The 25,030-nt window shown below is 35.9% G+C and overlaps 1 protein-coding gene across 3 annotated transcripts in view; it reads right to left on the bottom strand.

The window, feature by feature from the left end:
• Positions 1–4,588: 4,588 nt before the first annotated feature.
• Ttll7 (tubulin tyrosine ligase like 7) overlaps positions 4,589–25,030 on the bottom strand; it is a 139,461-nt gene continuing 119,019 nt past the window's right edge. For 2 of the 3 annotated variants that reach the window (XM_020185617.2, XM_020185618.2), the window contains 3 exons: positions 21,068–21,228; positions 16,144–16,317; positions 4,589–6,645 (listed from right to left, as the gene is read on the bottom strand). In XM_020185617.2, the coding sequence (XP_020041206.2) occupies positions 6,525–6,645; positions 16,144–16,317; positions 21,068–21,228 (456 nt within the window). In that variant the 3' untranslated portion in view covers positions 4,589–6,524. The remainder of the gene's footprint in view (positions 6,646–16,143; positions 16,318–21,067; positions 21,229–25,030) is intronic. The other variant, XM_074079607.1, reaches the window with a different exon arrangement.

Below are 25,030 nucleotides of genomic sequence, written 5' to 3'. Positions count from 1 at the left end.
AGAACTGCATAAAGTAGTTCAGTTTAGGCCATGAATACAATTCAATATGCACTCCCTAAATATAACAAATGGTAGGTTTACAACATTTTTAAGAGGGAGCCTTAGCAATATTTTACATGGCATAAAACAGAACTGAGTGTGACAAACCGATTAAGGCTTAGGAAGTGCTACCAACATTGCTTTAAAGAAAAACTTAGACATGGTAAATATCTCTTACAAACAATATGATAAGCTTTGAATAAATGCCAACTCTGTAGGTCAGCCACAAATAGGCCTCTTTGTTTGTATGTGAATATATTTTTAGATGGCTTTTAATATGCTAAGATATTATGCAAAGCTCTTATTTGCTGATGGGCTACTTAAGACCTTCATTAAAGAAAAAACTTTTATCATATAAGACACAATAAAAGACTAGTATCTTTGATTGGATGTCATTCTGACCACATTATTTAAGTATTTTACATAACTTTGCATAAATATGTTGCAAATATCTCAAGCAATTCATGTTTGGCTTTAAGGGTATTTGTCTATGGCCATGCTTGCTAGCCTCCAGCATCCCTCTTGAAAGGCTTGTTCAAACACTTCTCTGTAAATGACCCAACTCTCAAATTCCTCACACTAGATTTAATTCTCAGTGCTAATATACCACCAGTGTGTATTTGATAAATACACAGTTAAATATCTTGATTATTTCATTAGTGAATGAATTGATTTAGTTTGCTGTTCTCCAAAGTTTGCTCAATAGAAGACTAGTTCTGGAAGATGCATTGCAATCAAAGGTACCATGGTGGTCAATCTGAAACTGATGCGTGTTCTAGACCCTTTCTGGAGATTCTTGAGTTTTGTGACTTTTGTGTTGTTAGTTTTTGTGGTAGAGGGGATTGAACTCATGTTAGGCGAGTGCTGAACCACTGTGCTACATCCCCAGTCCCTTTTCTGTAGATTCTCATTGCATGCAAGGATACTAAAGACTCTGAGAGTCTGTGTTTTCCAAATTTATCAGAGCACAGTGATGGGTGTTGTTGTCACCATACTCTCTACATGCATAATGAATAATCACTGTACACTAACTCGCTCCAGATTAGTTTCTTTTACTCTTTACAAAAGAGTTTAATGATCATTTTGTTTTGAAGACACTACATTTCATTTTCAAACACTAGGAATTACTTCAGGACACTTAACTTTGTAATGTAAAATATTTTCTGACATTTAATTAAATGGAATTATATACATTAATTAGGTATAAATAATTTGATATATATAAATCCATTCGATAAAATAGATAGCCAACCATACACATTGGCATCATCCTTATCTGTCACCAAAAAAGGAATCAAAGAATTCAATTTTTAAATCCTTTATAGAATATATTCACTTTATAAAAATAGTATGTATTTCTGAAAATATATTTTTGAAACTCAACTTCTATATGACTTGGCTGTCAATTATAAAAAACCAAGGCATGCATGCATTGAGTACCTACCATAGGATAGGATTTTTATCTAAAGTGCCTCCTCCCTTTAAGGAAAAACTATTCTGTGTTGTTGCATCTCAGGGTCAGAGCACTTACCTAGCATGCACACGGCCCTGAGCTCAGTCCCCAGCACTGCAATGAATAAAAAGGGAAAACTATTCTAAATTTGTTATATATAATTATCTTAAAGAACGATGGGAGGAACACCAATACTACTAAGATACACTTCCTTTTGAGGCTTAGTATGTCAAGCTTTAACAATGATGAAATTATAAATTCCCAAAGAAATAAACAACATGAGATGACATAATTCTAATCAGATTAATAATACTGCTATAATCCATGATTCTAGAACAATATAAGAGTATTATTTCTAAATTTTAGAGTAGTCTACCTCCCAACTAAGAGAGGAGTTGACAACAATTTTGTTTACTTGATCTGGCTTTAATAGGAGGCAGCACTATTCCCATAGTGACACTGGTGTCTGCACAGCAGCAAGAATTACTGGGAAAATATAGCTCCTCACCTTGAAAGCTTACTTGGGAACCAATCGACATTATTACTAAAACTAGGGTGTGTGTGTGTGTGTGTAACTGAAATAAGCATCTGATGACATATTGTAACTTTCTTATGTTAAACATTTATTATAGCAACATAGCTGAGTAATTGAAGTAATTTCGCCGTACAGATATTGCATGCTGGAGCATGACATTGCAATGCTAATTGCTCATTGTGTTGACATTTCAAACATATTTTCTGTAACAACATTTGTATTCATATCCAGGTAGTAAAGCACATGGGAATAATTTGAGTCATGATTCATGTTAGCAAATGTATTGCTTTCTAGCTAATCCTCAAACCCAGACTCTTCTGCAAATCTATTAAGATTCAGATGTTGTAGCACGTATCCTTGCTATTGTATGAAGTGAACAGCTCAGGACCAAGACTTGTTATTAGCCTTTGAAAGAGAAATATCAGGATTACCTAACCACTTTTGTAAGGTAAGCCTTCTTAGTAATTTAGGAGTTATTAACCAGGCAACTGAATGATGTCTTTACCAATTTAATAGCTTCCAAGTTAGTAAAGAAAGGTGATAAAAATGAAAGTTTTGTGTAGCTTTTTTTGGGTAATGCATCCCAGTTAATACCAGTTAATATGGTATATTGAATTTTCCTTCAATATACCATATATGTATTTATGACAGACAACCCCCACCCTCGCAATGGCAGTCATTTCAAAGTGTGCTGTAAGATTTGATATATCAACTTTTGATGGCAAGTCTGGCATGTAGCCATACACCTTGCTTTACATGGGTCAACATAACTAATGCATTTTGAGACATACAGATTTCAACCTGGTTCCTAAAAGTCTCAGCAGACAAACTGAACTAGATCCAATAAAATATTTTATTTAAGTTTTATTGTTGCTCAGGCAAAAACACACAATCATAAAATTCAAGGAAAACCAATGCTTAAAAGGCAGATTTCTCTTTTCTTGACTTTGTCCATGCAAAGTTCAAACCTTTACAGGGAATTTAAAGAAGGGAAAAGAAAAAAAGAAGAAAAAGAGAAGTGTCTAGAAAAAAATTTTCTTCATGAATATTTCTAAATTTTAAACTTATTTACAAGTTACCATTAGCCCCAAATATTTAGATATCTAATAACTAATATTTGTATAATATAACCCTTGAAAACTTAAAATTCTCAATTTAAGGGAAAAAAACCAAATATTAAAAAATCGCCAGGTCACAAGAGCACAATTAATTTTATAGTCACACTTTTTATTTTTGTTTAACTCTTAGAATCAAGTAAACTAAAATTCAAAATGTAAATTAGCATTACAGAACAGTAAAGTATTTTCTGTTACTCTTGAGGTATTTCCTATTATTTTAAAAAAGAGAATATACATTTAAGAATGAATCAGTGCTTTACAGAAAATCAAATAATGAGATTTTTGTAACTATCAGTTTTTTGGTACTTTTGATAAAAGTAGAATATATATGCTTAGATTTAAAGAGAATTTTTCCATGGATGACCTTGACATACTAAATTTGAAACCATTAGAATTAACCTAGGCTAAAGAAGCTGAAATTTCAAGTTAGCAAAATTCCATACGGATCTACTTTCCAAGTTAAAAAGATAATTAAAACAAAATCCTTTTCAGATCTAAAAGCCACTGTTATCTATTTGTGCATAAATATTAGGTGAAAAGAAAGGCGTTTTTCTTTGATTTGGATTTGGTTTTAATTTTAGAGAGGAGGAACAAACGTAAACTTTTATGTCTTTAGTCCTAATTTAGATGCATGGTAAGTTTTATAGCTCTCTGCATCTTATAGATAACTTCATTTTTATATAGTCTAGGTAAATGAAATGCTAGTCAAACAAAATTTGTTTCTAGTAAAATAACAAAAATATGAATCACAGTAGGCCCTTCAAAGTTTGCATAAGCAAATGGCAACTAACCCACAGGTTAGATTATTCAAGTGAAAAGGAATTTGCAGCCTCAGACTGTGTTTGTAGGTGATGATTTAAAACAAAAAGTTTGTTTCTTAGACAATTCAGGAAATCATCCCAATCTTAAAATCCACCAGATCAGCAGGGGTATGTTTTTCTATAACAGAAGGAAAATGTGTTTTCATTGTAAGTAACCAAATTTCCTTTTTAAATCCCAGGTGAAAGGAAGTAGCATCTGGAATTTTTCAGGTAAAGCTACTTTCTCACCTAGAAGACAGAGAGACTACTTTCATCACTTGTGCTGATATGTTTTAACCCTATGAATAAAAAATGTATAATAAAACTAGGGAATATCTGACACCTCTATAACATGTCTATGGCTGCTCAAGACTCCCATGGTTCATTACTGTGACTTCTCTTAGTTGCTCATTTGGGAATGGCGCTATCACAGCCAGACTCCACAGCATGCCAGGTCATACATATGAATAATGAGCACATGGCTTTTATTCACAAGTTCATCATCTCAAAATAGATCAGTACAAATAGGAAGCAAAAATCTATTGCTTGAAATAAGGTCAGACTTAAGTAGCTAGAGACATGAAATTTATCAAATAATGTGACTAGTTTCATACATTTAAATTTACCCTTGGTTTTTAGTGTGAGTGTGTGTGTGTGTGTGTGTGTGTGTGTGTGTGTGTGTGTGTGCGTGCACACTTAAAAGAAGAATTCCTCCCAATTTTGGACATTCTTATTTTTTGTCTTAAATAAAAATCTTATTTTTGCACAACTAAAGTTAGAAATTCAAAGCATACCTTCTAGCAAGCTATCATTTGTGATTTAAGCTGAAACAAGTAAACAAACTGGTTGTGTCTCTTTCATGACCAAATCATGTATTTAAAAGAAAAATGGCTAAAAAATACTCCATGAAATGTCTTACTTATTGATCATTCTTATAGTGATTTTATAATACACCATTCTGGTTTATTCTAAGAAATTTATAACATAAATAAGAATTCACAAAATAGACTCATAAACACTACACTGATTTCCTTCACTCTGTTAGAATTATTCTCTCCCACAGAGACACCAGCAAGTCATTTGGGACCTATCCAGAAAGGAAAGGTTCTTCACTGAAAAATGGATATCAGGCAGTAATTAAAAAAAATTAAATACTAGTAATTAATTTAGGAACAAAATGTATTATTTTAGCAGAAAACACTCTAGAAGGTGGTTTTAAAAGCAAAATATATCTAGCCTACAACTTTGGGTTGCCAGCTAACCAGTTTGTGAGCTATGCCGGGACAATGCGCTTGCCTCAGTTCTCCTGTGCTTTGCGGTCATTTCTTGGCTTACTGGAAATATAGGTTTTAGGGTATTAAAAGAAGGCAAAACATTCATGAAATTTGCAAGTAATCAGAATTTATGAAAAAAAACATTGGGGAAAGAAGTTTAAGTAAATATTGCACTTTCTGAGGAGTTTGATCAATGACAGTATTGCTTGTATTTTTATGGAAAACTGAAAGCTCACTCATTGGTTTTGTAATTGTAAGCAAGAAAGGGAAATAAATTGCTATGAAACATATGTGTAATAATGTTGGACAGGAAGGAAATCTTCAGAGTGTACTTTGATTTAAAGAAAAGAAAAAATGCTCAAGGTTGTATTACTCTACGTGATCGCTGGAATATTCTACAATCATTTAGATTACTTCCTATAGCACAGTGAGGATCTCCTATTATCTAGACTTGTAATGTAAACTGGGCTCAATATTATGAGACTTAAACTCATCAAACATATATTTTCCAAATAAAAATGAGTGTTATGAGACACCAATGTCATATAAAAAGATTCAGTCATTTCCATAATTTTCTGTTACTCTAGGTAGCTCCCTATGAAAAGTACAAACAAAAGCTAGCTCACATTTTATTTTTAACCCACTGGATTGTCTTCCATAATATGATCTTACCAGATCCTTACTGAGTAGCTGAATTTTCTCTAGAGGAATAAAAATGTTGGGAGAGTTAGGTTGGGACATTTTCCAGTGCTTTACAGTGTGCTATAGTAATGAGAAATCCGTTTTATACTTAATCCTATCATCAAGGGGCACCAGGCTTCTAAATGTTTTGTGTTTCATTTTAAATGGCTACTGTGAGAATATTGTACTATTAATGCTTCATCATGTCAAAAGCCATGTTATCTAGAAAATAATTTAACACTGTGTTGGGATCTTAAAGATCAATTCTGTTTTATATACTCTGCAGCAAAAAATAACATTTCTAGTAGGAAGGAATTGATTATAAACCTAGTAAATTCTAGACATTCACGTTTGTGTAAACAATTTTAACATGGTTTATTATATTTCCAGAAAGGTTAAGTCTTATATATTAAATTTTCTGCTAATTCTTCTTTTATATATTATAATAAGTATATGTTGAGTGCATGTGTGCATATATTTTCACACATATATATGTCATATATACATAAAACTGCACTTCATGGTCACTTTCTTTGCATGTTCAACTTGAGGGAATACATGAATTCATTCAATTCATGAATACATGAGTTTTATGGCTAACCCATGGCGATCTTCTTTTGGGTTTCACAAATGGCCATATCGGGATGTAAACAAGGCATTGGAGCGAGTCATTCCAGGTGAACTGTACTTCATGGTGTAGCCTGGTGTCTTCAGGAGAAATTGGTTACTTCCTGGTAGTAAATACCTAAAAGTAATAGTAAAAAAAAAAAAAAAGAATTGTTATCAGCCAGTCCGTTAGCAACTCTCTCACTAAAGGTTAGTAGTTTACATACACTCCATGAAAAATGCTACTGCAACAACAGTGAGATTCATATGAAAGAGCTTCCCTCCTCAGGATGGGGGAGGGCACAGAACTTCACTCAAATTGCTGAATACAGACGCGACGCAACGCCTGGTTCAGAACTCAAGACGTTCCGTGGGGTCCTCATACTGAAAATGCTGTGAACCTGTTTATGTGGCTCGTGTTAGTTCAGAATTCATCAACTGACAGTTCCTGAAATAACGTGTGGAGTTAGTCAATCATTTCTTTAGAGCATGGGATGTGAGAACTGAGGAATCACAGTAACGATCATTTCTGGTTTCAGGGATGTTGGAAGCACTGCTTCTAGGAATGTGTCGTTGGTGTACTGTGTCTATAGTGATCTGAAAGAAAGAGTTAAAGATGAGCACTCACAACTACGTGACAAGTTTTATATTCTCGGGCCATACAGTGCTCATGATTACAGGTTACATGCAACCTTGCAGCCAGATGTCGCTCAGAATACGTGACTTTCCCTGAGTTAGAAATATAGTACTATATAGCATCTCCCCCAGGGCCCTGGGGAGCATCCTGCAAACAAATCATTAATATTTACATAGTAAAATGCATGGATATTCACAAGAAATCAGAAAGATAATGACTATAAGCAGTTTCGTGTCAATTCAGGTCAGATTTGCTAATAAATGGGCCCTTTTCCCCTTTTTTTTATTTCAAAGCTGTGGAACTTAGGAATTGCAAACAAGAAATTGTGTATCCATATCTTTGATAAGTATTCTGCCAGTCCAATCTACATGTCTGCAGAGAAACGGTCAAGAAAACCCACACGAGCGAGTGTAAGGCGATAGTGCGTCCTAGGAATGCTACAAAGTCAGGACAAAGAAGATCATGTGGCATTTCCAAGAGCAGAAGTAGGAAATTAGCAGTGGTTTTGAAAAAAAATGAACAAATGGCAAAGCATCAAATGATGTCTTTCTTCATCTGACAGACTCTTCCAGAGTCAGTATCAAAAATCCACAGCTACAAAAAAAGTGAGGGCCAGGCCAAGAACACTGGTCAGCTGCCCATCCTATCTTAAATAATACCGGTAATCCCAGTCGCATTCTCCCAATGGAAAGTTAGATTTGTGGTTGTTTCATACAAATTTTGTAGAAAGAAAAAAAGAATTCATTACAATCAAACTGCATACAGCATTTAGATTAAAACAGCAGAATTTCCCATAACATCCATAAACATTATTTCACATGAATTATCTAATAATATCCAGTAAATCTATTACCTAATATCACAAACTATAAATAACTGCTCAAATCATTAAGTTAATAGAGCAATAAAATAATATACAACAAACTAAATTAAATCAAAATTCCATAATGGGTGATGAATAATGAAACAACTGGTTCCTCCCATCACAGACGATATAAATGATTTTCCTATTATCACTTGGGTAATTTATGTGGATTAATTATTATGTCAAGAGCTGGTGCAGTCATGATGATTAATGTCATCCCTTTTGCCATGAAAATCTTGCCTTCCTATCTGGGGCAAAGGTGCAAAGTAAACTAAGGCGTTTGATTAAATCCAGCAGGGAGAGGGTGGTAGAGGGGGGCAGGGGGGAGAAATGACCCAAACAATGTATGCACATGTGAATAAATGAATAATTTTTTTTAAAAACATAACTTATTCTGTAGTAATGCAATAGCTGCACTTTAATAAACTTGTGTTATCAAAAAATAAAAAAAACCATTCCTGTCATTCCACCTACTTCACAATGCATCAGGGTCGCACTCATAATTACACAGCTAACAGTAACTTCTACCAACTTTCTTTCAAAAAAGAAATCCTAAGTAATCATTAATATTGACATTCTGGTAATATTCACAGACTTTTTTTTTTTTTTGAGACAGAGTCTCACTATGTAGCCCAGGCTGGCCTTGAACTCACGATCCTCCTACCTTAACCTCCCAAGTCTGGGGTTACAGGCATGCACCACCAGGCCCAGCCTCACAAAAACTTTTGTTAAAGATCTCTACTTCACATATGAAAAGATAAAAGCACAAAGTCCAGGTTCACACCCCCCGACTCGTGTTATTTCTATTAAACAATTACTTAGTCTTTTCTAGGCCCTGCACTGCTCTAATTGCTTAAAAATATTAACTCATTTAGTTCTGAGAGCAGTTCTCTAAGCAGGTATTACTGTGTGCTACACTTTGTGGATGAATGAGCTCCATGAAGCACACAGCTATGTGACCTTTTCCACGGTCACCTAGCCATTAATAGCAGCGCCAGGACTCAAATCCATGCAGGCAGCTCCAGCATCGGTGCTCCTCCCTACTGTACTGTGCCTTTGTGACAACTTATGTTATTGCCACTGTATATGAATCCTCGTTTTAAAACATCTTTTTTTTCTTTTTGGCATTCAGGTGCTCTGCCACTGGAGCCATGCCCTTACTCCTTTTTTGTTTAGCTAATTTTTGGATAGGGTCTCCTGTTTTTGCGTGGTGTCTGCCTCAGACTATGATCCGCCTATCTATGCCTTTCAGTAGCTGGGATTATAGCTATGTTTCACTAAACCCAACTTGTTAGTTGTACCTGATCAAAACATGGGTATAAATATTATATAATTGTTTTCAGAACAATTAAATATAAAATAACCTGGAAAATATAAAAGTATGCATGCCACAAACCTAAACTTTTTAATAGAAGCAGAAGTTAAAATGAAACATTTTTAAGACTGGGAAGAAAAAAATGCAATGTAAACTTTAAAAAGCATAGAAAATTACACCGGAAGAAACACTTTGCTTAACTAAAGCCCATGCTGTGAGATATTTTAAACCCTCAGAGAGAAGTGCAAAGGGTGATTGCTCTCATGTCTCCTTCGTATCTCTTGGGAGGTCCCACGATAGCTGAACGTTGGACTATTATTTTGGTAGCACTGGGGTTTGAACTCAGAGCTTTGCACTTGCTAAGCAGGTGCCCTACCACAGGAGTCACTCCACCAGCTGCTTTTGCTCTGGTTCTTTGGAACACAAGGTCTCAATTTTTGCCCCACTGGCCTCAAACTTTGACCTTCCTATTTTACCTTCCCACCATTGCTGGGATGACAGGTGTGCACCACCACACCCAGCTTCTTCTGTTGAGATTGGGTCTTGTGAACTTTTTTCCAGAGGCTGGCCTGGACCTGTGATCCTCCTGACTTCAGCCTCGCAGCTGGAATGGCAGGCGTGTATCACCATGCAAGTTTCTTATTGATTGAGATGAGGTCTTGCAAACTTTATTACCAGAGCTGTCTTCAAACCATGACCCTCACAATCTTGGCTCCCAAGTGGATAGGATTATAGCCATGAGTCACTGCACCTGGCCAAAGATTATTTTTGAAATGTTCTTTGTGATGGCATTAAATAATAAAATTTGATTTTTTTAAGCAAAGACTTATCTTAAGGAAGTGAACTCATACTCTGTCGAAAGAGTGTGTAAAGCATCGACAAATGTGAAAAGGTCCATAGCTTTATTTTTTTGTAGCGCACCCTCGTTCAAAAATAAGCCAGTGCTGAGCCAAGGAATCACACCTTAGACGATCCAAGTTCCAAACACTTCACGCACAACCCTCTTCATGTCTCTAAGGCTGGTATGCATGTCTGCACACACCCGTCACACAGGCATACAACACACGCTTGTCCAATTCCTGGATGATGTGGGTTGGCTGGTCTTTCATGTGCCATCTCACTGCTGGTCACAGAGGATATCTAGAGCATGAACCACTTCAAGACCGGTTAGGGAATTAAACTTGATCTCCCTGGAGGAAGACCAGGACCCCTTACCTCGCCACAGTAAACTTAGCTTCCTGGTTTGCAAAGTGTGGAAAAATAAAGTTCAACAGGGAATGTCTCCTGTGGCTTAAAAAAATTTTTTTATTGCATTAAAAGTGACATATCACAAGCAGGGTCTGGTGGCACACACCTGTAATCCCAGCATCCAGGTTGAGGCAGGCGGATGGCAAGTTCATGGTCTGCCTAGATTACATAGCAAAACCCTATCTCAAAAAAAGAACAATAATAAAGCAAACAAAAATGATACAACATGAAACTGTTTTTAACCGTATTAAGCATTACAGTTCCATGCACTGGGAACGTTGATAATGTGTAACTACTCCCCATTAACTCCAGAATTTTTTATCTTCCCAAACAGAAACTCTATCTATTAAATGCTAAATTCCTCCTGGGCTAGGATGTAGCTCAGTGGCACAGTACTTGCCTAGCATTCATGAGACCCTAGCGAGGTTCAATACCAAGACTGAAATTACAAAAAAAGAAGAATTTCTCATTCCCCTCCTTCCTGCCAACTTCCCGACTGCAGGATTTTGCCTACAAACCTCATACAAGTGGAATCACATTATCTGTCCTTTCGTGCCTGCTTATTAACTTAGCATGTTTTCAAGGTTCATCCATGTATCATGTATCAGATTTCATTCTGTTTATGGCTGACTAATATTCCACTTTGTGTCCACTATATTCTATTCATCCATTCACTTGTAGGACTTTCTAAGTATTATGAGAAAGTCCCACTATGATCATTATAAAAAGGGTCTTGGTGTCCGTGCCCACACATTTCTGCCGAAAACTTCCTGGGCATAGAATACCTGTGAAAGGATAGACTTTAGTATGCAGTCTGAACTGCAAGTAAAAGGCATGAATTTGCCCTCTCACCAGCAGTGTGAGATGCTTCTTGTGTTCTCATCAGCTTTTCATATGCAGAGTCTGGCATGCAGTGTTTTTTGTGATTTTGTATTATGCTGATTAGTAATTAGCTTAAATACTTTTTCAAATCAGTATCTTCCCCAATTTTCTAATAAATGGTCTCTCTGTTTTTTCCTAGAAGTTTGTAGGTGATTTTGCATAGTCTGTATAAGAAATTCTTAAATACCCACAAATGTATGTTGCAAATACCTTCCTCCACCATGTGGCTCGGTTTCCACCTCTTACTAGGGCATCCTGATGAACACATGTAATTAGATTTAATATAGTCAAATCTACTCAGCTTTGCAATTCTGGTAGCACTTTGGGTCCTATTTTTCCAATTACTGCACACTCGAGTTCATGAAAACATTCTCCCGAACGACCTTCTGAAGCTTTAGTTTTGCTTTTCATGTCTATTTTATCAGTTCATCATTTTTGTTTCTTTTTATTTTTTTTTAATCTTGATTTGGAAGTCCCAAGCTTCACTTGCTTAGGATTTAGCTAGAAATAAGTAAATTTTATCATAAACCAAGTCACCTTACTTGGTGTATGGCTTTTCAGAATGGCTCCGTTGGCTTATTTGTAATTCTTTTGCCAAATTTACATTTTCTTAAATTACTTTCTTTGTGACAAGTCTTAGTGCACAGGAGTTCATAAGTTTAACCATTTTATGACTCTACTTCAAGACTGTCCTATCTACTCTTGTCCCTTTGTTATTCTGTATTATAAATACTAGGACAAGCTTTGGTCAAATGCTTCCCCTACCAAAAGTAAATATAAATTTGTTGAAGAGCATGGTAGGGCTGATTGAATTTACAGATGCATGGAACTATTTGAGAAGAACTGACATATTAATAATACTGAGTGCAATGATGAGCAACACATCCATTCCTCACATTTTCCTGCACAGAGGTCTCACACATTTTTGTTAGATTTAATCCTAAGTAGTCTTTCAAGCTGTTGAAAAATGACCCTTAAAATTTCATATTCTACCTGTTTATAGTTAATGTAGAAAAATACAATTCATTTTCCTATAATGACTTTGACCTCACTAAAATTCTTAAATTCACTTAATTTATCTGTAGGTTTATAGAGATTTGCATGACTCTAATGACTCATTCAAATGGGTTTTATAATGAATTTTATCTTGCAGCTAGGACCTCTAGTTCAATGCTGAACAGACACAGTGAGGATAGTCAAGCTCGTCTGGTTTGTCATTTGAAACGGAAAACCTTCAATATTTAGGAATGTTTGTGGTAATATTTTTATAGTTTTCCTTTATTAACTTATGGAATTTCTTATTTTATTTTCTAGCTGACTAAGCTGTTTTTGAAGCATGAATGTATACTGAACTCTATCAAGTAGGTTGTCTTATCTTCTGAAATATCTTTGATTCCACTAATGGAGCAAGTTCCATCAATGACTTTCTATTGTTATTGCACTGAAATTGATGCAATAAGCTAAGCTGGTCGTGAACTATTACCCTACTCCAACTCTCTGGCTCAGTTTGCTAAAATCTGGTTGAGTATTTTTGCATCAATGTTTAGGGCTGAAATTGAACATGCATTTTCCTTTTCCAATGAAGTTCTGTTTGGGTTTCGGATCAAAGGTACACAGTCTCAAAACGAGAGAACACAGTTTCCTCTTTCCACTCTCTGGATGACTTTGGTGAATTAATGCATTAGTGAAACCATGTAGACCTGGAGGCTAAAAAGCAGTTAGAAAGGCCAAAGCTTCCCCAGGAATCCTAGTTACATGGAATATCAAGCTTATTACAAGAACTCTGGTATTCTAGTATCCTGGAGTTGTGTGTGTGTGTCGAATTGACCATCTAGATTGATACATCAATTCTATTATGAGCGAGCACACCTCTGAGAAATGGCTTTGTACCTGTGCTTAGTGAGCTATTTTACTGAGTCTGCAAGGTTGAAGGGCGCTCTTTCCCATGGAATTAATGCTGTAAACATCTTAAAGCCTCCTAGGAAATATTCTTTAGATCTTTGGTCAAGATAAACATGGCCTAAATCTGACTGATGTCACCTCAATGTCCTTCTCTTTCAATTTTATAAATAAGTTAGCTAAGGATATATTTCTCTCAAATTATTTAGGTATACCTCCTAAATACATACTGTATATACACTTTTAATTAATACTTATTTATAAATATAAATTCATAGGTACTTTGTTTAGATATACTTCATAAACAAAATTAATCTATTAACAGCTATTAAGTTTGGCATATAAGTAAATTACGATAGATTCACTTACCTGTTCTTAAATTAAAGTGACTTAAATTAATTCCCTCGAGTTTAACAGCTAGATATTTGAGAGAAATGCTTATTTTTCTCTGCTCCTTGGGTTTCCATGTAGAACTAACTTGCACTAGTGTAAGTTTCCTGGCCTCTTACCAGAACTGAGTTACCTGACTAGGGTTAAGAGAAGGAATCAGTCATGCTAGGCTCAGCCCTTCTGCAGAGGATGCATGCCACCTGCTCCCCTTGCCATTGCTAAAGGAACCAAACTTTATTGGGTAATCATGGTGGAAAGCTTGGGTTGGTCAACTCTGCCTTGGAATGGGTAAGGCTGTTTCTGGAACTGCGTATGAGAAAGTTCATTAGGCTCACATCTATGCCATGTCTGCAATGTAACTTTTATCAGCAATAGAGCTATACTTTGTGATCATCTATCTGTCTGACGTTTGCATTTCCCTCTCAAAGGCTTCTGAACGTGGACAGGAATGAAAGTATATTTACTGACACCCCAAAATGCTTCTACTCACAATTCTGGGGTGTGGGGAGCCGACAGGTGTATTGAATAAGCTGCGTGTTTGAGTTAGGCACAGCCCCAAACTGCAGAAGTGAGCAAGTATAGTTATACCCAGTAAAATTGCATGCTTGATTGGCACAGCCACAGCTGCAGAGGTGGGCAAGATGCAGTACAGCTGTTTTTTCCTTTAATGTTTATGTTTAGAGAGCAGCTGTCACAGGTTCCTCCTGTTCCCAAGGATCACAGTGCCACGCCCCCCTCCCCCAAGAAATGCCTCTCTGCCTTGTGTTGCTACTGTGTATAATAAATGCACTGGAGGTGGAGGTGGCTGGTGTGTCTCCATCAGAGCACGCAAGGCTTCCTGGCCCCAGCTTTATGCATGTTTTGTCTTTTGTCTGTTGTCTTTTCTACATCTCCCATCACCCTCAGGTTTCTAGGACAAGCTCGTGCAGGACACAAGACTGGGGTCACTGAGCACTCAATCAGAAGTTCAGAACTCAAAATTGCAAGGTCAGGAATATGTGGGGATATCCAGCACACCAGGGCTATCCCATCTGGCCACCAAAGGGGAAGGAAATTAAAAGCCTGAACCAACTGTAAGACTTAACATCTTTCTCCGGGGTAAACTGGGAGACTCATCCTGTTTGTTTACCCACAAAAGCTACATGATCCATTAACAGAAACTGGGTTATGAAATCTTGTATTGAAGGAATGATATTAAACAGTCTGAATGAATTTTCTCCTGTAGTGGAATTTAACATTTTCCTGACCATGCCCCTTAAAGAGAAGGTTCTTCATTTTTATGCTAGTATATCTAAACAAGTGGTTATCATTCTTTTGAATCACAAGAAACTATCAACAAAAGTAAAAGTTTTATTTAAATACTTTGCATCCGTCAAACCATTACACTATACCATGTAAGTTTGATATTTACATATTTTTAATATTAATATTAATCTTTATCTCTACCATTGTTGATCAATCAGTTACTTTTTGCAGAGAGGTTAAAATAGTTTAGAGATCTTGAAACAGTCCACAGACAGAATTCAAGACAAACACAGACTAAACATGTCTCTTTCAATAGTTTTTGTGAAAAATATACTGCACCATTCTGCTATCACTTTGGTAGAAAGAAGCTTTTTTTTTTTCATGCTCCCTGAGATCTTTTAAATAAACACACGTCAATTTCTACTGTTTTAAAAAAGAAAATCCAACTATCAACTTAATTCAACTATCAACTGACTGCTTTGATTATCACTTAGTTTCTCAGTCATGGCTCACATTCTTTTATCCTGCGTTACACATAAAACTAAAGTTTCATATTCATCTTAATAATTGTTTTGAGAAATGCTAAAGTGCACTTAACTTACTGTGTGTTTTTGTCTTAAAAACATGTTTTTTAACTTTTTGGAAAACTATCTACTTTAACTGGACCACATGCAGAAAACTCAATTCTGTAATGGTACTTGACAAAAATTCACCTCCTACATATCTGCTTGGTGACGAGGAAGTAGTAGAGGTTACTGAACAATAAAATTAAACCACAGGTATCTTCACAAATGAAGTAGGCTCAAGGATAAATGCTGAAATATCCCTACTGGGGAACAAAAACTAAATTTATTATCGCATCTTTTAATGCTCTCACTAGGTTTTTAAAAGCAAACATATATAAACCAAATGAGCTCATTTCCACTTACGGCGTTTCTAGCACCATCAGGTTTGAGGCTGTTGTTCTTGTTCAGTCCCTTAAATGTAAAGATTGTGCTAATTAAAAGCATTTTGTAGATGATAGCATGTATGGATTTTCAGTCTTTAGATTTTTCCCTAGCTATATAAGCAAAAAAGATACTCTCAGCTGCAAACTGTGCTGTGGCATTTCTTTATATAAAAGCTCACGGAGGGGTGAGAGACTGTAAACAAGTACCTGGAGTTACCCCAGTCGGGTCCAATGCCTGCGAGTGAGCTTCTGGTGTCCCCTGCATATTTGTAAACCACTAGCAGGCACTGTTTACAAAGCTCGACCAGGCGCTGGCAACACTGGAGCTGCAAAGGAGTCACCACCTCCGGGCTTTTACTGAATATACTCTCCCAAGAGGATCTGTTGGCATGGAAACAGACATGATTTCATGTACGCTGTTAAAAATGGCAACCAGCTATATCACTTACCTAGCAACAAACCCAGAAAGGAAAGCAGAAATGGTCTCGCACATCTGTAGAAACTGTGTATAATTGAAAGGTACGTAACAAATACAAATCAGGAAAGTAATCGTTATATTTTTAAAAAAAAACTTCAACACTGAATTCATAAACTATTTGTCTTTAAAGCCTTTGGTGTTGCCAACTATGGGTAGCTAACAAGATGGTTTGCCAACACCGCCTTAAAAAATGGAGTTACTCCATATTAAAGTATTTGTAAAATACTCAGCTAATTTCCCAAAATTTAATTTTCTAGGAATTTAGATTTACTTGGAATCTTCATTTACCTTAACATAATAATGATCACACAAAGGGATTAAAAAGTTGCTGAACTTTAATTTGTGACCTCTTTGCTCTAAGAGAATTTAGGCTGGTCCCTTCAATATCACGACCCCCTTTCAACACACTTTTGACATCATTAGGGCCAGAATATCCCTAGCTCACAGGTTCTATATTCTAAAAGTAATGTCATCTCAACAAGCACTGACCTCCTGTGATCCCACAGGCAGCGTCCTCCTCAGTACACTCAGCTGAATCAGCAGGTACAGCGTACATTTTCCTAGTAAACTTCAACTGTTTGAGTACACATGTGTGTGCATGTGTGTGTGTGTGTGTGCGCGTGTGTTAGTGCTGCCTACGCTTAAGTTTGTCATCATGACCTCAATCAGGAGACCCCAATGAGAGAGAAGAGAGAAACAGAGACAGAGAGAGACAAAGACAGAGAGGCTTCCTCCTGAATGTAAATGAAATGTTTTGCAGGTCTTGAGGAGAAAGTAGTTTCAGATTTGGTAATAAACTAAGCTCATGTTTCATTTTATACAAACTAACTCATATAATTCTAGAGAAGGGAATAGATTTTTGGAAAAGAAAAGATATTTTTCTGAAAAAAAAATGTACTTCCCAGCGAAATTCAAAGACTCAATTGTCATATATTTTGATAAATTTGGACTTTCACAAAATGTTTCAGGCACTCAGAAAGGTATTTTTAAACTAAATAGTAGATTGCTTATTTTTTTCAGGACAAACTTGGTTCCAGAAAGGCAGCATGCCTCAGTGAAAGACAGGCTTCTTAAAGGAAAGAAGATTCAAAACTGAAAGAAACTAATTTTCTCCTGTGTTTTGAGATGTTTTCTTAACAAGAATAAACATTATTTTCATTCAATAAACAATAACATGCTAGTTAAATTAATTCAAAGTAAAATTTAAATTATTACTAAATGTAAGAAAACCTAGATATATTTTTATCAAAATATATGAATACAGAAATAAAATCAACTTGACCAAGAAAAACAATGGGAAAAATAAAATTAATTGGGGAATACGCTTATAATTAGTATATCATAATATAACAGGCCCTAAGTGTCTGGTGTCAGAGATATAAAAATTTGTGTACATGTCAGTACTCATAGAAAACACCTGCGCTTTGACTACCTGCATAACACTTTTTTGTTCCCTCTGCTGGGATTCTGAGTGTTTCTATAAAAGTCTACCTCCCTCACCACCTGATGTTTCAAGCTGAGTATATCAGCCCTGTCCCCCCACCTCCTAACTGCCCAGCATAGCGGAGTAGACATGAAATGTCTCTATAATACATCTCATTTGCCAATAATAACAGCACAACATTTTTTTAAAAGGTGAAAGGACATAGGGAGAATTAAAATGCCAGTGCTTTTATCAAGGAACCTAAGGTCTCATCTGCTTAAGTTTCTGAATCTAAATTCCAAGAAATGGAAGCAACAAAATCTATGAGTTCAAAAAGAAAAATTAATGATTAAAAAGTTCTCTGGGGCACTCCCTAGTCCTCAGAGAAATACGAAAGGAAATGGCTTTAAATGACTTTCTAAGTAATATAATGATAAGCTATCAAATGCTGAATGCTCTTGACAACAAAGAAGAGTTCATGAAATCCAAAGCCTTAAAACGCCTCATATTATTCAGTAATACAATATGTTTCACCCTCTTTCTCATCAAAACATTTAATAAAGCAGTTATCTAAAGAGTGAAAATGACTCATTCCTTTTCTTTGGTAGCAGTCTAATTAATGATCAAGTGGCCAGAAAACAGAAAGAAAAGGTTTTTTTTCAATCTGGACAATATATCAACTGAATGAATAATCACCTAAAGAAGCACTAATGATCTGAAAAGTGCTAGAGAGAACACACCCCACTGAAAGCCATAGAACTGTGGAACAGGAAACTTCACCTCATGCCGAGCAGTCCACACTTTCAAGTAGGCACAGTTCAACCTAGAAACAGACTACTGCCTAGTAAGTTCCTTAACATTGGTTTCTGCCCTAAGGTTCTAAAAGAAAAGCTTCTACATGACAGACCCACACAGGAAAATGCTTTTGGCTAAAAGGTCCAAACAAGAGTCTCTTCTTCAAGCTGCGTACCAGTGTTTCAAGTTGCAGACGAACACTTCCGTCAATATGACTGCCTCCCTCCTCTTCTTTGTTTTATGTAGCTTCCTGCAGGTCTTTCTGTTCTTCCTGCAGATCTCAGTTGAAATGTTACTTTCACAGAACCCTAGACTACTCTTATCCTAGTAAAACATGGTAATTCTATCCATGAAAATCCCAAGAGCTGTTCCTATAAAGAAACCACGTTGAGAACGTGGGATAGCACAACAGTCCCAGAGGGCTGCAGGTAACCAAATGGTTCTTGGGCCATGGGCGTCAGTCTTGAAGAAGAAAAGAAAGGGTAAGAGTATTGTCTATTGGATGCATCAACAAAACCAGTGGGCCAGTTCTAGAGAAACCCGACCCAAAAAACTCTCTTACTCTTTGATGTTCCTGGCAATGAACAAGGAATGGCTTTTTTTTTTTTTTGTCTTATTCTTGGGTGTGTTGATAGAAGCAAGAATCAAGTCATATGAAAAATATTTTTCCAAGATGTTATACTTAGGTGGGAAGGAAAGCTGCACCCTCTATTAACATCATTCCTTTAGGACTGGAGGTGTGATTCAAGTGGGAGAGTGCTTGTCTATCAAGCATGAGACCCCATATTCAAATTCCAGTATTGCCAAAAAAAATTTCTTTAGAATCGACAAGAATAGATGTTTTTACCTTGACTTCTAGGCTGTCAGAGCAAACGTTAAAGGATTATATATTGACTAGAAATGACCCAAGGATAAAGCAGAACTATGCTGCACCCAAACCGAGAATCAAGGCCAAGCAGTACTTTGAGACTTCGTTAGACAGAGCAAGTCTAAGAAATCCATTCGTGAGATGCAAAGTAAATCTCATATTAAACTCATCTTTACAGAGTTCAGACTGAGCGAACTTTTGTAGAGAGCCATCAGCTAAGAAGCTATGGAATACAGTTCAAATGTTTCACTTAAGTCTCTGCAGAAATAATTTGTACCCAAGATTATTCTCAGATTTCAGCATGCTGCAGAGTGCTCTTTCTCTCTGGTGAATGGCACCTGAGGAAAAATATACTGGGCAGGAGTCTGAAAGCGGCATGAATAATTCGGTATATAAATGAATGCTCAGAGATCATTCTAGAGTAGTGTTAACAATCTATTAAGGTTTTATGAAAGGTCTGGGTGTAGTCTGATCTTTACAAAGAATTCAGTGCAGATGGGACAAACTTTTAGGATATTTGAAAAATAATGAGTTTATTTTTCTGGGGCAGAGTTCAAGTAGGAAAGTAAGAGAGAAAAGATTGGAGAAATAACAAAGAACAATCAGCATATTAGCCTTACATCTATAGATAAACTTGTGATAAATGAGGGAAATCATTAGATTTTGGGAAATGATCTTAACAATAACACGAATAAGGGAAACAAAACACTGAAGGCAGAAATGCCTAGAAATCCTTGAATTTCACTTAGCCCTTCTACCATAAAGGCTCCTCTTGTATGAAACCCTGTCAGACTTTCTCTGTCCCTCCTCCATAGCATGTAAAGTGATTAAACCATGCATGGCACACCATAATCAGTATATGGTTACGAGTAAGTTCAGATTCAGTGTTTTATCTCCAAAAGCATCTAACACAGTAGAAAGCACTTAATAATTGAAAAACAATCCAGAGTAAACCACAGTAGCGATGTGAAAGAAAAACTAATGGGATCTGGCAACTAACTGAATCAGGACAGCAAGTGAGCAGAAAGTTGCAGTTGCCTCAGAAACACCACACTTGTATGACTAGAAAAATGACTAGGAAGACAGGCCATAAGCCATTTCCAGAAAATAAAAAAACAAAAAAAAAAAAAAAAGGGAGGGGGGTCATAGGATGTTTGGTTTTGGATACTTGAGGACAAAATGACAATGAGTTATAGCTGCTTCAGCAGCCCTAGAATTCTGGAGAGCAGGAAGAGTGTAGCCATGCTTTTAAAAGCCTGCTGCACAGAGGAAAAAGCACGAGAACTTTGAGGATATTGGTTTATAATTGAAATTTTTTCTCATTAATTAACATGATCTGGCCTCCAGAGAATTCTAATTAGTCACATGGTGCTGTGTTTATATTAATCATCTTATCCAAATCAGTTTAATTGATACAAATTATAACTGAATACTAACAATTAGATGCAGTAAAAGATTCGTATTTTAAAATGCCTTTTGAAGAAATTCAGCCATTTTATTGGGCTACCTCTTTAACTCAATAGTAAAATTTAACAACTACAATAACAAAAGGTGACTTAGAACTTACCCTGAATCACAGAAACAACTCCATAGTCCTTGGCCATGATTCCAGAGCAAGCGATTAAAAAGTCGGTTGAAAATCCGATATAAACTTACTTCCTCAACATCAGACACCTTCCATATGTGTGGAAGAACTGTGCGGACACTTGTTTTTACTATGTCCAAAACCTAGTGGAAAAACAGAGTGCTTAACATCTAGATATGTACATCAGTGTCTAAAGCAGTGTCATAAGTGCACACACACACACACGCATGCACACACACAGAAATTAGACAACAGAATGGAATAAAAAGTTCAGAATGACATCCATGTTCTTGTGAAACTTGAGTGATACATGAGACCACTGGAGTAAGAAAGATCTCAACAAATGGGTATTTCAAAATAATAGCCTTTATGATAAAAAAAATACATGAAGTTGAATCCTTACATTACTCAATTAACAAAACTAACCTGTAGAGGGATTATCATCTTAAGTGCTAAAAAGTAAAGCAGTAAATGTATTCATGGGAAGTATGGGCCTTTTCAACCCTGGGTTAGGAAAAAATTACTTAAATCATATAAAGTTAAAAGATTATTATTTTTATCATTATTAAAATTAAGAGCATTAAAGGCATCTTAAAGGAAAATAAAAAAGACCATTCCAGGAATGGGGTGGGGGTGGGGTAGATAAAGGACGGCAATGGAAGGGATGAATTCAAGTATGATATATTTGATACATTGTAGAACTTCTGTAAATGCCACAATGTACCCCCACCCAGCACAACAATAAAAAAAGAAATTAAAAAAAAGCAAAAAGAAAAACAACTTATAAACAGGGAAAATATATTCAAAACATAACCTAATAAAAGATTAGTGTTTGGAATATATAAAGAATTCCTAACAAATTATTAACATAAACATCTTAGAAAAAAAGAACAAAAATTTATGAGTAGATATTTCACAAAAGAAAATAAATATGCCCAATAAATATAAAGAATAAAAATTGAGACTATATACTAAGATATCATTACACACCCATCTCAAAGACAAATATTAAAAGTATGACAACACCAAGGGCTGTGGAAGGTATGGATCTAAAGGGTCTCTTAGACAATGTTGTATGAGTAGAAATGGGGGCAATCACTCTGGAAAACAGTCTGGTATTATCTCTTGACTTTGAGAATTCATGTATCCTATGTGCCAGCAACTTTATTTCTAAGAGAATCTCTCAGGAGGCATGGGCAAGGTTGTTCACACACTTATTCACAACTGTAAATACATAGGAACAGCCTAACTCTTCAACAATGGGAGAGCAGATAAGTAAACAGTGCCCCACTCTTCTCCTTAGGCTATTACAGCACAGTCAAAACTAATGAACTGCCACATGCAACACAGAGCATCTTGATAACAATGGTCAGTTAAAAGCTATGTGTTGGAGAGTACATCCAGCACGATATTCTTTCAATAGCAGCAAAATCAGTTAAATGTTTAAAAATAGCTATGGGAAAAATACATGGATATAATTTTAAAATATAAAGAATTTAGAAAACAAAGGACTGGTGAATGATGGATTTAAGAAAATAGTTCCTGAGACTGAGGACATAGTGGGTGGATGGGAACCATTTGGTGAGATATAGGTTATTATCAATATCTTAGCTTTTGTTTTAGGTTTTGGTTTTACAGTGGAATAATAACCTTAAGAACACAAAGTAAAAACAGGCTACGCAGAGACTAATAAGGGGACGCTATCATGAAATGAGAACTATGATAAATCCAAACAACTGAAACCCAAGAGATCCTGGAAAATGTGCAAAGAGTTTTTGAGGAAATACTTTTTGTTTAATTCATATGAATTTGATTCATATGCAATGCAGGTATTTTCAATAAAACTCTTTTTAAAAAAAGTAAATGCCAACGAATACAGTTATTCTCATATCAGTTGACCAAAGTGGGTTTTTAGCTTTTGTTTTCTCTATTCACTTACGGGAACTGCCTATAAAAATAACAGTGAAAGATGAAAATGGACAAAACAACCTTCAAGCATGAAGGCTGAGTGAAGGCTAATTTCTCCTAACAGGAACAAATACATGAAAACACTGGAAAATAGCAATATTAAGTAAATGATATTAGTTACATATGGTCAATGTAAATTTCAAATAAACATCCATTTACAAATACATTTTATAAAGAATTTTTAAAATAGCATTTTCCTTCTAGAAGAATACTGCCTACAGCTCTCACAATGCTGGGTGGGCAGGGGCATCTCTACACTTCCTGTTCCCACGTCCATCACTATGAAGTGGGAGCAGAGATACAAATCCTGCACCAGGCCAGGGGCCAGTAAGGGGAGGAGAATGAGGACGGATAACACAATCTGTAATAAAGTAGTTTGTGAAAAACACATTATTGTGGATAATGAATGCTTAATTATGAAGAGAATCTTTAAAACTTAATTCACAATAATACTGACATAATATGCATACTGGAAATTAATTTATGCCTTAAATATCATTTATGCTCTCAGTTTAACTGTGTATTTTTTAGGGTCGAAGGCAGTACTCATGATTGACATGATGGAAGAATCAACGCTAGTGGTAAATGATACATTTACATCATCTTGTCTTGATTTTCTTTTCTACTTTCTGTCAATGTATTATTGAGCATTATTGAGTGTCATAATTCTGGAAGGAAGGAATAAAGTAGTAGCCAATTATGGGCTACTATAGATTAGCCTCAAGGATAAATATGGGTTATATAAAATAACTACAATTGAAAAGTGTTACCAATACTACAAATTTTAACATTACCCTAACTTAATCAGTTTTCACATTATATTATAAAAGAATTACTCATCTTTAACGTAATTAAAACATTTGAGATTATGGGATACTTATTCAAGTCTTTTAAAAATACATCTCATGGCAAAATGTGCATGATAAACAAGAACCAGACAGAAGGGCAACTAACATGTATTGGTTTCCCGCTTCATGCCGAACACTGTGCAGAGAACATTATTTAAAGGAGACGCTCCTGGATGCTGGTCTGTATGTGCTTTATTCCTAAAGAGAATTTCATAAGCATGATAGTCTAGTATCTTAGTTTGCACATGTCCAGACGCAGCAACTTGAGAACAGGGCCAGAAAGTTAGGGATGTCTAACTTCCACTTCATTCCTAACATTTCCTCCAATAGGGAGATGTGAAAATATTTTCAAGCATCTTGACACCACACAAACACCGAGGAACGATTTCCCAGGCTGGTAGCCTGGCTGGGTCCAGGCAATCCAGACATTTCCTCCTTACTTTCCAAAGGAAGTCATTGGGAACACAGATTCCCCTTTGCTTCTCCTTGCCTTCAGCTTTCAAGGAGCCTCCTAAGGAGACAAGTTCTATCCTAGGGAAAGGAATAGGTTAGACAGATTCACTTCTATAATTTGGAAGACATGAAGAAACATAAGCCAAGAGAACAAAAGCCCAAATCCTTCATGTCTCCTCTGAGTCTTACATAAACTCTTTCCTACCTGTAATAGCCACCTATCTGTTTACCTGGTGAACTTCTATATCTTAACACAAACAACACTCTTAGGGAGAACTTATCTGTCACTAACCTACTGTATAATGCCAAGTTCTTCCTCTATTACCAATCTTTTCACTTTATTTAACTTCCTGTTTACAGATTATGCTCCTCTTAATAATACACTTAACACATTCCTAAGATAAAGTCATCCACTTAGTAGTTGCTTACCTTAATGACTAATACCTTACAAGAAAGAGAAACCTATGTAGACAAGGTATAACTCACAACTAGCATGCATTGTACCAAGAACTATTCTAACTATTCTAGACATTTTTACATGTATTAATTTACATAATCTCAAAACAGAGGTGTGATAGATATTGTTGGTCTATGGTCTCTTTCTAAAACTTGTGAGGCTAGAGTCTGTAATTATACACATTAATATTTCAGCAGGAAGAGATGTAAATATTCAAAC

This window comes from Castor canadensis, chromosome 7, assembly GCF_047511655.1.
Source record: "Castor canadensis chromosome 7, mCasCan1.hap1v2, whole genome shotgun sequence".
Taxonomy (NCBI): Eukaryota; Metazoa; Chordata; class Mammalia; order Rodentia; family Castoridae; genus Castor; species Castor canadensis.
The sequence above is the reverse complement of the archived record's forward strand: the minus strand, read 5'-3'. Positions and strand labels throughout refer to the sequence as shown.